General features: G+C 46.9%; 2 protein-coding genes across 2 annotated transcripts; both read left to right on the top strand.

Annotated features, from left to right (window-relative positions):
• The first annotated feature begins 4 nt into the window (after positions 1-4).
• Positions 5-3,380, top strand: LOC111592406 (methionine--tRNA ligase, cytoplasmic). Its single transcript, XM_023304581.2, has 6 exons — positions 5-107; positions 196-317; positions 378-1,213; positions 1,279-1,383; positions 1,445-2,596; positions 2,654-3,380. Exons 1-6 carry the CDS (start codon positions 5-7, stop codon positions 3,354-3,356), a joined length of 3,021 nt encoding a protein of 1,006 aa, XP_023160349.2. The 3' UTR covers positions 3,357-3,380.
• A 356-nt stretch (positions 3,381-3,736) lies between these two features.
• LOC111598262 (protein dopey-1 homolog) lies at positions 3,737-15,334 on the top strand. The gene is made up of 11 exons (XM_030225155.1): positions 3,737-3,927; positions 4,829-5,007; positions 5,979-6,157; positions 6,222-7,442; positions 7,516-7,810; positions 7,869-8,682; positions 8,743-8,851; positions 8,912-13,332; positions 13,394-13,589; positions 14,609-14,960; positions 15,016-15,334. Exons 1-11 carry the CDS (start codon positions 3,861-3,863, stop codon positions 15,235-15,237), a joined length of 8,055 nt encoding a protein of 2,684 aa, XP_030081015.1. The 5' UTR covers positions 3,737-3,860; the 3' UTR covers positions 15,238-15,334.
• Positions 15,335-15,356: the final 22 nt, after the last annotated feature.

The raw sequence follows: 15,356 nt of genomic DNA, 5'->3' as shown, positions 1-15,356 counted from the left end.
TAAAATGATCATTTATACAAACGAGGGCAATCCGTTGGGCCTGCAGCTGTTAGTGCTGGCAAAATTTGCCAAGAAGACGGCACAAGTCCAGTTGGTTAACCTAAATGGTAAGATTAAGAAAAAAAGTACCGCAGGCCGGCAACGTGCAACATTCGAATAACGGTTAACTGATGCAATAATGTATGCAATTTACAGATGCTAAACACAAGGATTTGCTTGTGCTGCCCACTCTGGAGCTGGACAATGGTTTGCGTTTGTTCTCTGGTGCAGCCATAGCAAAATATTTGCTGGGCGATGAGGGTCAGCGGAGGGACGAGGTAAGTTCGCCCGCATACAAGGTTAATTGAATTTGAGCTAATTAATTGTTGTACATTTAGTGGCTGGAATGGTCAACAACGTTATTGGCGCCAGCTCTCGAACATCACATGGCCGTGGGTCATCGCGCCGATCCAAATGCTTTACCTGTGCTCAATGGATTAGTGAAGAAGCTCAACGATTGCCTCAGTACTTCGCCCTTTTTGGCAGGTGATAAACTAAGCGCTGCTGATCTTAGCATTTGGTGCCTGCTCGCTCCAGATGGTACACTGAAAGGTGCCCAAAATGTGGATCAGCTGCGCAACTGGTATGATAAAATCAAGGCTATGCCGGAGGTGCAGCAGGGTCTGAAGGAGCTCCCCATAAAGGATCTTACCTTTAATGCGCTGCAGCAATCGAATCGTTATGGTGGCTTACAGCATGTCCAGCTCAAGCGTTCCAGCTCTGTGGATGCAGGCAAACTGCTGGCTGAAGCAGCCTCAACTGTGGCAGACACCGTCTCCGATGAGGAAATCAATGCAGCACGCGCAGCCTTCATATACACCAAAGCCGAGGAGCTGTCACAGCCACGTACTGTGCTGCCAAAGCCTGGACAACGCAATGTGCTCATCACCTCAGCGTTACCCTATGTCAACAATGTTCCTCATCTAGGCAACATTATTGGCTGTGTGCTTTCGGCTGACATATTTGCACGCTACTCACGTGCAGCTGGCTACAATACGCTGCTCATCTGTGGCACGGATGAATATGGCACGGCAACGGAGAACAAGGCTTTAGCTGAGAACATGACGCCGCGTGAGATCTGCGACAAGTATTTCGAGCTGCACAATTCCATATACCGCTGGTTCGGCATTGGCTTTGATTACTTTGGACGCACCACCACGCAGGAACAAACTGAGTTAGCTTCAATATATTTATCTAAAATCAGATTGTCGTATTCATGCATCCATCATTCGCTTTTAGTATTGTCCAAGAGGCTTTCAAGGATGTGTACAATGCAGGCTACATACTGACGGAGAGCGTGGAGCAGCTGCTTTGCCAGAAATGCGATCGTTTTCTAGCGGATCGGTATATAGAAGCTATATAAATACTTGAACTCTCTATTAAATACTCTGTTTTAACTTCACAGCTTCGTGGAGGGCACCTGTCCACATCCGGGCTGCGGCTATGAGGATGCACGTGGCGATCAGTGCGATAAGTGCGGCAAGCTTGTAAATGCCACCGAGCTGGTGCGTCCACGTTGCAAGGTGTGCAACACTGCACCAGTGCTGCGTTCCTCCGATCAGCTTTTCCTCGATTTGCCCAAATCAGAACCACAGCTACGTGAATGGGTAGATCGTGCCGAACATGGCTGGACCAACAATGCACGTGTTATAACCCGCGCCTGGCTGCGCGAGGGCCTGAAGCCACGTTGCATTACACGCGATCTCAAATGGGGCATACCCGTGCCGCACAAGAACTTCGAGAAGAAGGTGTTCTACGTGTGGTTCGATGCACCATTTGGTTATGTGTCCATTACCAAGCGCTACACCAAGGAGTATCTGCAATGGTGGCAACCGGCAGCTGGCACCGATGTCGAGCTCTTCCAATTCATGGCCAAGGATAATGTGCCCTTCCACTCGGTTGTCTGGCCCTCTGTGCTGTTGGCCATCAATAAGGGCAACACATTGGTTAGTCACATTATGGCCACGGAGTATCTGAACTATGAGGATGGCAAATTTAGCAAGAGTCGAGGCATTGGTGTCTTCGGCAATGATGCCCAGGAGACGGGCATACCCGCTGACGTGTGGCGTTTCTATTTGGCCTCCGCACGTCCAGAGGGTCAGGACTCCAGCTTTAGTTGGAATGATTTGGCTGCACGCAACAACTCGGAGTTGCTCAACAACCTGGGCAACTTTGTGAATCGAGCTCTGGTCTTTTGCGAGAAGAACTTCGATAGCACCGTGCCACAGATTGTGCTCAATCAGGATGATCTGGTGCTATTGGCACTTATCAATCGCGAACTGCGTGGTTATATCAGTTCCTTGGAGAAGGCCAGGTTGCGCGATGGCATACGTCATCTGTTGGCCGTTTCTCGACACGGCAATGGCTATATGCAAACCCAACAGCCTTGGGTGCTGCTCAAGGGCAGCAATGATCAGAAGGCGCGCGCTGCCACGATCATTGGATTGTGTACGAATATAGCCTGTCTGCTGGCCAACTTGTTATTCCCCTATATGCCTACCACAGCGCGCACAATGTTCGCGCAGCTGAAAACCAAGCAAACGCCGCTAGATGCTAAGTGAGTATCTCGAGCTAACTGTTCTGACTTTTACTAAATATTTGATTACATTTCCAGCAAACCTTTGGCCACGATGCTCTTGCCCACTGGCCACAAGATAGGCAAGCCTTCACCGCTCTTTACCAAATTGGAGCAATCGTTCATTGATGAGCTCAAAGGCAAATATGGTGGCAGCCAGGCAGCAGCAGCTCAAGAACAATCGAGTTCAGCGGATCTGGAGGCAGCGGTGCAGGCGCAAGCGAACAAAGTGCGCGAGCTTAAGGCAAGCACAAAAGACAAATCTGTTTGGCAGCCGGAGGTTGACAAGTTGCTTGACCTAAAGAATCAATTGAAAAAGGCAGCACCAGCACCAGCAGCAGCAGCAGCAGCACCAGCTCCAACTGGGCAATCTGTCGAAGCACTGGAACAGGCAGTGCAGGCACAGGGCGAAAAAGTTCGCCAGCTCAAGTCAACGACAAAAGACAAAGCCGTTTGGCAGCCAGAAGTCAACAAGCTGCTAGATCTAAAGAAGCAACTTGAGGCAGCCAAAGGAGCTCCAGCACCTGCCACACCAACAGCAGCAACAGATGTAGCAGCAGTCAAAGCGCTAGAAGACAAAATCACGCAACAGGGCGAAAAGGTGCGCAATCTAAAGGCTACCGGAGATGCCTCCGTTTGGAAGCCCGAAGTCGAAACACTGTTAAATCTGAAGAAGGAACTGGCGACGCTTACTGGCGCTCCAGTAGCTGCGACCCAAACTAAGAACAAGAAGAAAAAGTAAAGCTCTTGCAAGATGTAAACAACTCGTGGATTAATCTAATCATTTATTTTTATTTCATGCTAATTTTTGCATTTAAAAAACTATTATTTTTAAAAAGTATTTCCGAAATGTTTCTTTTAGTAATTTATTCAGTTTGTGAAACTATAAAATATATTGACTTTGATATGATGAAAAGTCTTTCAAATTTTACAAATATTAGAGGTTTTAGGATTAATCAGATGTGAAGTTCTAATACACATCAAAATGTATATGATTATCCTTGAATTAATTGCATTCATTTATTTCATTCGCATTTAACGGCATTTTTAGTAAAAACACATAAAGTACAGCAAAGATTCAAACTAAATTTAATTTTAAAAAATTTGGCAAAATGGAACTTTGTAAAAATTAGCTTAAAGTTCATGCCAAGCATAGCTAGCCATAAAGAAAGTAGTAGTAAATTTCATTAGGCATTTTTATTTTGTAAAATTCCCTCAACAAGCAACAATTAAAGAAAAATTTATAATGAAAACGGCGAAATGTTTATTTTTGCATATATTCGCAACAATCAAATATCGGAAGGCAGAAAAATGTAAGTGTCATTCTAGCATAGTATGGTATATCTATCGATATATCGATATTTGCAACAGTATATTAGAAAATGTACGACCACGACCATCGAAGTCAGCTAGTTATTGTGATTTTGACATGAGATTTTTTGCAATGTAAATCAATAAATAATTATAAAAATTATGTGCAAATAACAAAGAGCGACGCAAAATGTCGCTGAGCAAGCATTACACAACGTAAATAGCAGGATATAAACAAAGTGACAAACGTGCGCCGTCGTCTGTCAGCAAATAAAATTCGTCATCAGCTGGTCGCAAGTCTCGAGTCGTCGTCACAGTAATTGCATTCGTAGTTAATTGCTTGACGTGCGCGAGAGTGCGAACAACAACGGCAACGGCAGCGGGAGCAGCAGCAAAAGAAAGAAGGCAAAAAGAAAAAAATAATAAACTGTGCTCTGCCCACTAGCAGAGGGGGTTAATAAGGTGAAATAAATACATTTGTGTTAATATGTGTATCCAAAGCGAAAAACAATAACAAATACAATTTGCTGCCAAATACAGATGTGCGAACAAAGAATCCATATACACACACGAATACAAACGTATTTTTCGCTAGTGATTTCAACATTTTTGTCCATTGTGTTGGCAGTAGCTGCAGCTGACGCAGATTTTTTTAGACGCGTGTGCGCTGGATGCCACACTCATTAACTATGTGCGTGTGCGTATGTGTATGTGTGTGTGTATATGCATTTACCGTTTAAACAAACGGTCAGCGTCTACTAAAAAGACTCAAGGACGCGACGCGCAGTGCGGCGGCAACAAGTGTTTGTTAATTGTTATTGATTTTTGGTTTTTCTTATTGTTGTTTTCAATTGGAGTGTCTCGTTCTCTCTCCCCCTCTCTCCCTTTCTCCTTCTTCTGAAGCTATCGATTCAGTTGAAAACATCGCTATGGAGTCGGCGGACACGCTCTTGGAGGAGCAGAAGCTCATGGCCGAGGCAAAATATCGCCAATATATGACCAACATTGATAAAGCGCTGCGCAATTTTGAATATTCCAGTGAGTGGGCGGATCTAATTGCGGCTCTAGGCAAACTAAGCAAGGTACGCTGACCCATATCATACATAGTAAACCATCAACTAGCGCCACGCGCCGTTACTACTTCATGCCAGCTGTTATAATTATAACAGAATATTTTTATATACATATATATAGAATATAGAACAGCCAGCATTATTTGCCCATAACTCTGATTCACCCGGTTGTTGTGCTTGAATAATATCGTCGTCGACTGTCTTATCGCAATTGTTTTCAGGGATTTTTCATGTTTCTGAAAAAGAGTATTTCAATTAGTTCAAGCCATGTCATTCATAAAAAGTTTCTAAAACGATTTATTGATTTTTATTTTTATTTTTATTCAATGAGTTTTAAAGCTTTAGATGTGTTGAGATGTGTTTTTAAATCGCTATTATTTAATATTAAAACAACTTGAAAAATATATTTTATTTTTCTTATTTCGATTTTTGATAGATTCTAAAACAATTTAAATATAAATATAGAATATTATTATATATATCTAGCTTAGAGTTTATATATATAGTTTTGGTTATTTTGATTTTTTAAATAAATATATTAACAATTTGAATAAAACTAAAAATGGTAATGGGGTAATTTAAATATTTTATTTTTTTTTATTTTTGTACAGCTAAAAAATGCTGTAAAATTAATAACAATAGCTTTAGCTACATATTATGTTTAAATTTATTACAAAAAAGATCTGAATGATGCTTAAGTAGAAAAACACACAAATAATTATAAACATCTGAAATACTTGAAATAGTTCAGAATTATATAACTGTTTGTTAAATATTATTTATATATTTGTTATTCAAAAGATCAAACTCAATTCAATATATTCTTAAAGTATTCATATACTAAAATGATATCGTGCCTTAAATATTTATTAACTCTCTTACAGAACTGCATTCATATACTCGCATATTAATGAAACTTATTTAATTGTAGTCACTATATTTATTGTAATTAATCTGAAACTTTTTTTTTCGTCCGATAGGCCATATCAAGTAATGCGCAGTACCAGGTCATACCGCGACGCTTGAAGATAGCCAAGCGACTCGCTCAGTGCATGCATCCCGCTCTGCCCTCCGGCGTGCATTTGAAGGCCCTGGAAACGTACTCCGTGATATTCAGCAAGACGGGACCCGAGCGTCTGGCCACAGAGTTTATTTATGGGTGAGTTTCGCGGCCCCGAACATTTTTCTCTTTGTGCTCACATTTGTTATCTACCCTTCTACAGTGCTGGGCTCTTTCCGCTGCTGGGCTATGCGGCCATGAACGTGCGGCCAGCTCTGTTGACCATCTATGAGACATATTTCGTGCCGCTGGGCGATAAGCTGCGGCCAGCCTTGAGCGGATTTCTCAGTGGTGTGCTGCCCGGCTATGATTGTGGCTTGGATCATTTTGAGCGCATTAGTGCGCTGCTCAAAAATGTCTGCTTGGCCGTCAATCCAATGCATTTTTATACTGTACTGTGGGAATCGGTGGCCAATAATGCATCAATCCGATTGCCTGCCATTACGTTTCTGCTGGAGCACTTCAACAAGCGGCTGGATATGGAGAAGCAGACATATATCATGGGTCACAATCGAGAGATTATGATGTCGGCGCTGTGCGCTTGCCTCAACGATACTCTGATATTGGTGCAGCGTAATACGCTGGAGTTCCTGCTGCTGGGCTTTCCAATGCACACAAAACTGCTGGAAGAGGAGCAGCTCGTGGTGCTAGTCACAAATGGGTTGAACACAATATTACGACGTGATATGTCATTGAATAGGCGTCTATTCTCATGGCTGCTGGCCAGCGAGATAACCAAGAATTCACCCACATATGACACACTGTCACTGGACTCGGCGGCGCCCGTCGATGGACAGAAGGAGGAACCATATTTTATTACACACTCCCGGCATATACTCATCAGTGCATTAGTTAATACGCTGCGCTTGAGCTTGGAGTGTCAGCCAATGGATCTGAAGCCGTATCGCATTATGCTCTCGCTGTTGGACAAGGCGGAGATCGGCAGCGCCGTGCTAGACTTTGTGCTGCATGATATAATACGAGCGATGTACATTTCTAGCAGCAATGCGGACGCGCTCAAGTCGGCCAATCTGCTCTTTGCTACGTTCGATCCGGCCTACATATGGAGCTATATGACCAACATGTTTGAGCGCGCCTGCCAACTGGCGCCCAGCTCTGCCCAGTCCAATAGCGATGGCAAATTCGCCAGCATCGTTGGCTCCGGCGATCCGTGTGTTCTAGAAATATGTATACTAACCGAATTCCTATTGGAGACCATCTCACTGGAAATGTATACGGAAACTACGCGTGTCTATCTGCCCAAAGTATTTCTCTCAATCACCCAACTGCTATCCCTTCACATGGATCGCTTGAGCAGTGACGAGGTCACCGCCTCACTGAAGCTATGCATGAAGATTGTCTCGCGTGTTCAGCCAATGATAACGTAAGTAAACAAGGACTTTCTCACTCCCAAGTTATATATATATATATAATCTTTTATAATCTTATCTTTGTAGTAGCCCAATTAAGCTGAAAAAACTAATGGAGCAGCATAGCAACTCTGAATCAGAGGAGAAGATTGTCAATGCCAACAGCAGCAGCCACAACACTTTAGAGTCTGCGGCACAAGCGAATGCATTGGAGAAAAGTAAATCTGATTCACGTCTGAATCAATTTGGGGAGCATTCACAAAACGCCGAGCCCAATGACGAAGAGCTCATTAGACGCTCCGCATCCAATCAGAGCGTGGTGAGACATAGCCCCAAAAAGAAAGCGAAATCGTTTTCACGACTCTCCGAACTAGACAAGGATGTAAGTCAGCTCGGTCTCTTTATAAATTGTTCCCATTCAACATCGCTTCCTATTGCAGATAAGCAACTCGGACACGGGCCAGCAGTCGTCTTCAGATCTGGACACGCCGCGCAGCATTAAGAAGATCAAAGTGAAGTCCAAGGCTAAGGTGCCTTTCATACGAAGCAGCCCGAAGAAAACACGACCAAGTGATATTGTGATTGTGCCTCAAACTGCGCCGCCACTTGAAGTCACGGACGAGGCTGGCGTGGAACCACCCAAAAGTGCACCTCCCCAGCACTGTCCCGAATTTCAACTAGACGATGAGCACTCTAAAGCAACGCAACAACGTGGATTTTCCATACTAGAGAAGTGCATTAGACAATATGAGATATTCTTTGAGGTTTATTTGGCGCGCCAACTGCTGCAGATCGAAACAAAGCCCAACAGCTCGGAACTCAACGATGGCAGCAACAAATGCGCCATCAAAGTGCAGCTGCAACGCAGTTCTAGTCACAGCTCTAGTCACAGCTCGGCCTTGTTCATGGTCGAGCAGGTACTGGAGTATCAATGCCCAGCCCGTGAGTCACAAATCGAGCGACTGTTTGGACTATTACGGGTGGATTTGGTGCCCCGCGCGAAGCAGCTGCAACGTTTACTCAATCTTTCGCTGCCCACAATGAGCGTCAGTGAGCTGAGCAGCGACAGCGATGCAGCCGAGGAGCCGCAGCAGAAGCTGTTAGTTGATACACAGACGCAGCGCAACGTGCAACAGCTAGCCGAGCTGCAGCTGCCAACCGCTTTGCGCAATGCCGTCAAATTGGCTGCGACGCTGCTAGTGGAAATGTCCACGTTCCCCAATTGTAATAAGCACATTGTGCTCGATAAGAATGGTAAATAGAGTTTACTGTTTATACTATTTGAGCTCTGATTAATTGATTGCTGCCTTGCAGAACCAGAGCTGCCCAACTGGCTGAAGGTGCTCTGCCTGGTAGCCTGCTTTGCGCAGAGCGACAAAGAGCTGCAGGTGGCTGCCATCACGACGCTCTTCGATTTGATTAGGTAACTCTTGTTATTTATCATAAGCAAGCGCTACTTAATTAACACATCTCTAATTCGCAGCCTCTTGCGCTCACAAATCGAGCACACGACCAGTCCAGGTGTCACGTTTGTTGTCATGTTGCCACTGCTGAAATTTGGACATGTTAACCACATGGAGCAGCGTACGCGCGTCTTCCAGCTGGTCAGCTCCATATTGTGGGACTATTTGGGCACACCAGGCATAGATCCTGCCCAGATTGCAGCACTGCTGCATCAGCTGCACAGCTGTCTGGAGTCGGGCTTGGTTGAAACTGTAATTGGCAATCGCATGCATGCCCAGCATTTGCTACAGACCCAAGCGCAAACTGCACTTGGCACTGGGAATGCTTTGCGTAGCTTCCAATTGGAACGGGTGACAGATGCCCAACTGCTTTGTCCCATGGCCTGTATGGATCGTCTGCGCGAGAGTCAGGCGCGTAGCTATAAGAAGTTTGAGCTGCTCTGGCATCTGGGCAGGGAGAAGCAGATGTCGCGAGGATTCGAGAAGACGCTGCTCAAGGTGCTCGACACGCTCGCTCTGCCACATTACATGTCCGAACGGACTTTCGTGACCAATTGGCTGCAGGCATCGCTCTTGCGCGGCGATTTGGCGCGTCTAACCAAGCCGCTCTACAAGATTCTGCTCTCGGCGAACTCGAAGCGAGTGGGCATTGTTCATATGCAGCAATTGTATCGCGAGTCAGCGGACGTTGAACAGGCTGGCGATGAGGAACAGGCGCCGGCCTTTGAGCGCGATGTCTATGCCATTAGCTCCGAGCAGGGTAATGTCAAGTATCATCACATGGAGGCGGCCAGCAGTGGTGGCAGCGGTGCCAACAGCGGCGGCAAGAAAAAGAGTCCCATCAGGCATTTGCCCAAAAAGATCTTTGGAGTCACGTTGAGTGGCAAAACCAATAAAACATCAAATTTTGTGAGCGACAAAACGCCGCTAGCCAGCGAAGCCTTGCAGGACATCAATACCATTGGACTAATCATAAATCCTTTGGAGAATGCGCATGATTTCGATGATGAAACCGATTTAGAGGAGCCACGCATTGAGCTAGTGCACACAGCTGGCAAAGATGCGCCACAAACGCCACTGGAGCAGAAGCTAGCAAGCGCCATGGATGAGAGCGACATGGCACAGTTGCCGCCACCAGCAGTCGAGCAGGAGCCATCGCTGCACTTCGAACAGGACATTACTGACAATTCGGAGAGCAGCGACTTCGAATCGGACTCCGAATTGCGCGAGACAAGCATCGAGAAGGAAGATAGTCTAACAATTAGCTCGAGTGCTGGCGGCGGCTGTGGCGACGATGTGAAACGCTTCGTGGGCGACTGCGAGCGAGTCACCGAGGTGCTAACGCAGCATGAAAGGATTAAGAGCCGCAAAACGTATCGCCTGACGCGAGAGAAGACGCCCGGCGAGTCCAGCCTGAATGAGCCCGAGCAGGAGCAGGCGCCTGACAATGAGCATGCGCTGCCAGCAGATGAATATTTCAGCGAAGCAGCCGTGGGCAAAAAGCTAGCCAACGAGCTGCGCAAGCGTAAAAAATTGTTGAGCAGCAGCGAGAAGAAGCGGCTGAGCTGCATCTCCAAAACCTCGACGGACAGCAATCACAGCAATCTGGCCGAGCCGCTCGAAGCGGAGCCAACAACAGCTGCCGCGCACAGCGATGAGGAAACGGAGCTGGCCAACGAACCGTCGACCAACCAGAGCACAATCAATGTGGAGGATAAGCGACGCAATTTATGCCTGGAGACAAGTAAACTACAGCCAGATTGGCAGAAGACGCTGGAGAAGAGCAAGCAGAACGTAGAGATCTTGCGACAGAATGCAGCGGCAGCGGCTGCTGCTGCTGCTGCAGAGGAGCAGGTGAGCATACGCTCCTCGACGAAGAGCAGCAGCTCCTTGGGCATTGGCACGTCTAGGCAAACGGATGCTGCGCAGCTGTATCACAATCATTTGCTGCTCTATCTGGCCATCTACGATACTCGACAGACGCTCTATGCGCTGCAAACGTTGCGGAACATCATCTGCTGTGATAAGCGCACCTTTCTCTGTCTATCCATAACGACATCCTTTACGAGCGGCAGCCTGAAGCAGCTGCTCATCCGGCATCGCAAGAGCATCTCGGGCAAAGGGTTTGCCGGCAGCGTCAGCAATTCGGAATATGCTCAGGGCTATAGGGGCTGCATGCACCTGGAGCTGTTAGTCACGCTGCTGCTGTTCTATGCGCGCGGCTATTTTCAGCGCGAATCTCTGGACCCGCAACGGCAGCCGCCCACGCTGCAGGATGTGGTGAATAATCGTCGCATACAGCTGGAGAGCATCGAGCTGCTTGCCCTGATCTGCACGGAACTCATTGACATAGTGAAGGGCATGGGTCGTGGTCTGGCCTGCTACATAGCGGATCTATTGGTGCGTGCCAAACTGCAGAAGGTCATGCTGCACTGCCTCAATAGCTCGGTGTGCAGCTATGCGCGACGCACCGGCAGCAGCTATGCGGATCAGGTGCTCAGTTTTAATGATCCGCAGGATGATCAGCTGCATGCAGATTGCTTTCAGCTGCAACTGCTGCGTCTGCTGCTGTCTGTCATACGGCTGGAGCATGAGGTGCATCAGCTACGTCAGGACACGCCCAGCGCTGGCGCTGCAGAGGACACCAATGCCTCTGGCAATGCCTCGCCCACACGTCTGGCCGAGGGCGCAGCTGCGAATGTCAAATACTTGCCCAATTGTCTGATCAGTCAGCAGCCCATGTTTCTGGCCGCAGTGCTCGGTGCACTGCAGCAGGAGCGACTGCGACACTTGCATCGCAACTGGACCGATCTGGTGACCAGTTCGCTGAACTGCTTCAGCTTTGGCTCGCTCACCAATATTGTGATCAGCGTGGTGCATCAATTGTGCAATAATCTGGATCGTCTGGCCAAGCTGACGCTGCCACAGCAGCGCCACTTCCCACCGGACTATGTGCTCTCCCAGCTGGAGGCACTCACCATACTCTGTCACTATTGCCTGCTCGACAATACACAGCAGACGGCGCTCTCGCATCTCTTCAATCAGGCCTATCCGCAAACGAGCGTCGCCTCGCAATCCTCCAGCACTGGGCAGCTGCTCAATAGCATCGTGCACTCATTTCTCTCAGCAAGTGAATCTACTTCCACTGCAAGCGCTCCGCGCAATCCCCAGCTGCAGGCCGCACGCAATGCTGTGCTCTCGCACTTGCCGCGCATCATGACTAGCGTGGCGGCTATTTGGGACAGCGAACTGGGTCAGCTGCGTCCGGTGCGTCAGCAGCTGTTGGAATTCCTGTCGCCCGTCTCACTGCATCATGGCTGCAATTTCCTGACCGCCATCGCTGTCACCTGGCAGCAGCGTGGCTGCGCTAACAGCAACTCCAACAGCAGTTCCTCTGGCATTGCGGAGCAGTTCCAGCGCAATTCAACGCTACAAGCTTGCCCGGCCCAGTTGAGCTTAGTCTCCCTGGTGTCCAGCATACGGGTCATGCCCATGGACTCATTTGTGCAGACCTTGCATCAGGTGGTGAAGTCGCCACCGCCCATACACCGACCGCCCGCACAGCTGAGCATTGAGGTCAGCGCACTGGAGTTGTTCTACTTCTATATGCGATCTGCACCAGCGCCACAGCTGGCCGATGCGTGGGCCTCGCTGCTCGTGCTCATCAGGGACGGTCTTAGCCTCACGCCACCGGCGCAGTTCGCTCTGCTAATGCTGCTCAATGAGTTTGTCCAGCGCTGTCCACAGATGCCCTTTCCCGACAAGAAGGAGGTGCGCGAGCTGCACGACGTTACAGCACGGCTCGTTGAATCGCTGTCTGGCGTTGCTGGCGCCTGCCTGGAGCAGACCACATGGCTGCGACGCAATCTGGCCGTCAAAGAGGACACCGACGGCCATGCCAAGGACAACAGTCTGGGCGGTGGCATTCAACAATATTCGCTGCAAGCTCAAAGCGTGCTAGCGGGCATCTTGTCGAACCTTCTGGACGTCGCATACGGGTCGCAGGAGAAGGACAAGGTGGTGACCATTGTGACGACGCTGCTCTATAACATAACGCCGTATCTGAAGAATCATACGACACGCAACATGCCCTTCTTTTATGCCTGCTCCGCCCTCTTGGCCAGCCTGAGTGGGTATCAGTATACGCGCAAGGCTTGGCGCAAGGATATGCTTGATCTGCTGCTGGACACCTCGTTCTTTCAAATGCACATCTCATGTTTGCCCTTCTGGCGCCAGATCATGGACAGCCTGATGACCTATGACAATACCACATTCCGCGAGCTCATGACACGGGTCAGTCTCTCCCAGGCGGGCAGCTTGAGCATCTTCGCATCCAGGGATCAGGAGTACGAGCTACGCGCAATGCTGCTCAAGCGACTCGCTTTTGTTATCTACTGCAGCGAGTACGATCAGCATAATAAGTATATGCCGGATATTCAGGGTAAGACTACGATTAATCTCATCAGTTCCACTCTAATATATTTCACTTGATTCCTTTGCAGAGCAATTGGCGAACAGTTTGCGTTTGGTGCCACTGGGTCCATCGGTGCAGGCTGCTGTGTTTCTCTGCTTCCGCGTTCTGCTGCTGCGCATGTCGCCCGATCACGTGACCTCGCTGTGGCCCATCATTATAGCCGAAATGGTGCAGGTCTTCTTGCAAATGGAACAGGAACTCAAGTGCGAGAACGATGAGCGCAGGTGAGTGTTGTTGAAGCTGCTGGAAGTGGGCTAGATCTTATGTAGCTGCAAGGATTCTAACATAATTATGCAAATGTATAGACAGTGATGAGTTGCAAGTCATCAGTGGAAGGACGTGATTTATTTAAATTTATTATTATTTAAGTAGTTTTATATTAGATTAATAGAGACTTAATTCGTGTAGAAAAGTCTCTGACTAGCTAACTAAAATTGGTGTAAGAACTATTTACATAAATTTACGATTCTCTTTATATTTATATTAGAAATTTGAGTATTCATATTATGGAATCCCAAATGAGCCCAACTACAATTGTTCCTCAGAGAGAAAGATAGAAAGCGAGAGACAGAAAGCTCCAACAAATGTATTTAAAAACAGATTTTCTTTTTCATATAAGAAATAAACTATACATAAATAGAATATCTAAATTTATTTAAGCAAAACTGTAATTTATCTGAAACAAAAAGGGTATAGAAATATGCTTAGAACATTTTATATAAGAGTAGAAACTGGTTCGGTCTAGAGATACCAATTTTAAGGAACGAAACAACAAATTTGTAACAAGAGAATTGTAGCCAATAAAATGAAACTTGATAAAAAGTTCTATATACTAGGAGCATGTGCTGAATGTGATATTCTATAGTAAACAACAAATCGTTTTAGCTGAATATAATTATTAATTATGTGTATTACAATAGAAACTACTTAAAAATGCTGAAACTTTACGTTAGAATATATAAAAATATTAAATTTAAAGTGAATTTATATATTTATTCTTTAGCTTCAGTCCGGGAGTTTCTTAGACCAGCCTCTTAGCATAATACCTCATAATATTTTATATATAATAAGAGCAACACTCCAACTCCAGCGCCAACATTTGCATTAGCTTTAGAGTCCACTTAGACCCAGCTATAATTCCTTTATATATATTAACATTTTATATACATATATTAACATATATACTTTATGATACTTGGAATTTACTACTATAAAAATCGAATCCTTCCATTCCTCTCGCCAGTCAACAAACACGCTTGCTGCCTGGCATTGATGTCTCCTGGTCATCCTCGAATTCGAGTGCCCCAAATGGAATCAACGCACAGACGCCGATGCAGCATTGGCGTTCAGTGCAGCTGGAGGCATGCAAGCTGCTTGAGCTGGGCTGCGTGTTGCCGGCGACAAAGCTGCCGCATTTCCAAATGTATCGCTGGGCCTTCGTTGGCACCGAGTTCGATGTGCATGAGGAGGTCGTCTCACTGCCTTTGCCCAACGGTAGCATTGAGAATTTGGCTGCATTGCCAAGTGCATTGTATGTGCCGCATGTGCGTCGTGTGGCGCGCCTAATGGATATGAAGTATACCAGTCACTCGCCGGTGAGTAAGATCGCATGGGATCCCTTATGCATACTGAACTAATCGTGGCTTACAGTTGTTGCAGCGTCCACGGAATCGTCATCTGATGTTGAACTTTCAGCAGCTGCAGTCGCTGCTGGAGCTTTATCCATTCTTCTCCACTCTGGGCATAAACTGTTCCAATTCTAGCAACTATCCGGATACTGAACTAAATGTGGCCAATTGCCTGCAGGAGATTGAGGATTTGTTGGCCCAAGATTTTCTGGAGAAATTGCCGAGCATTACAACGCCCAGATGAAAACTGGTGGCTGTCGGCGGAGGCGTAGGCGGAGGTGTAGGAGCAGCAAGCAACAGGCAGACGACACAGGCTAACATTCAAACGACAAGCCTAACCAAGTTTGAGCTGGAATTAAATCT

Source organism: Drosophila hydei, unplaced genomic scaffold (genome assembly GCF_003285905.1).
Source record: "Drosophila hydei strain 15085-1641.00,03,60 unplaced genomic scaffold, DhydRS2 tig00008122-arrow-pilon, whole genome shotgun sequence".
Taxonomy (NCBI): domain Eukaryota; kingdom Metazoa; phylum Arthropoda; class Insecta; order Diptera; family Drosophilidae; genus Drosophila; species Drosophila hydei.
The sequence above is the reverse complement of the archived record's forward strand: the minus strand, read 5'-3'. Positions and strand labels throughout refer to the sequence as shown.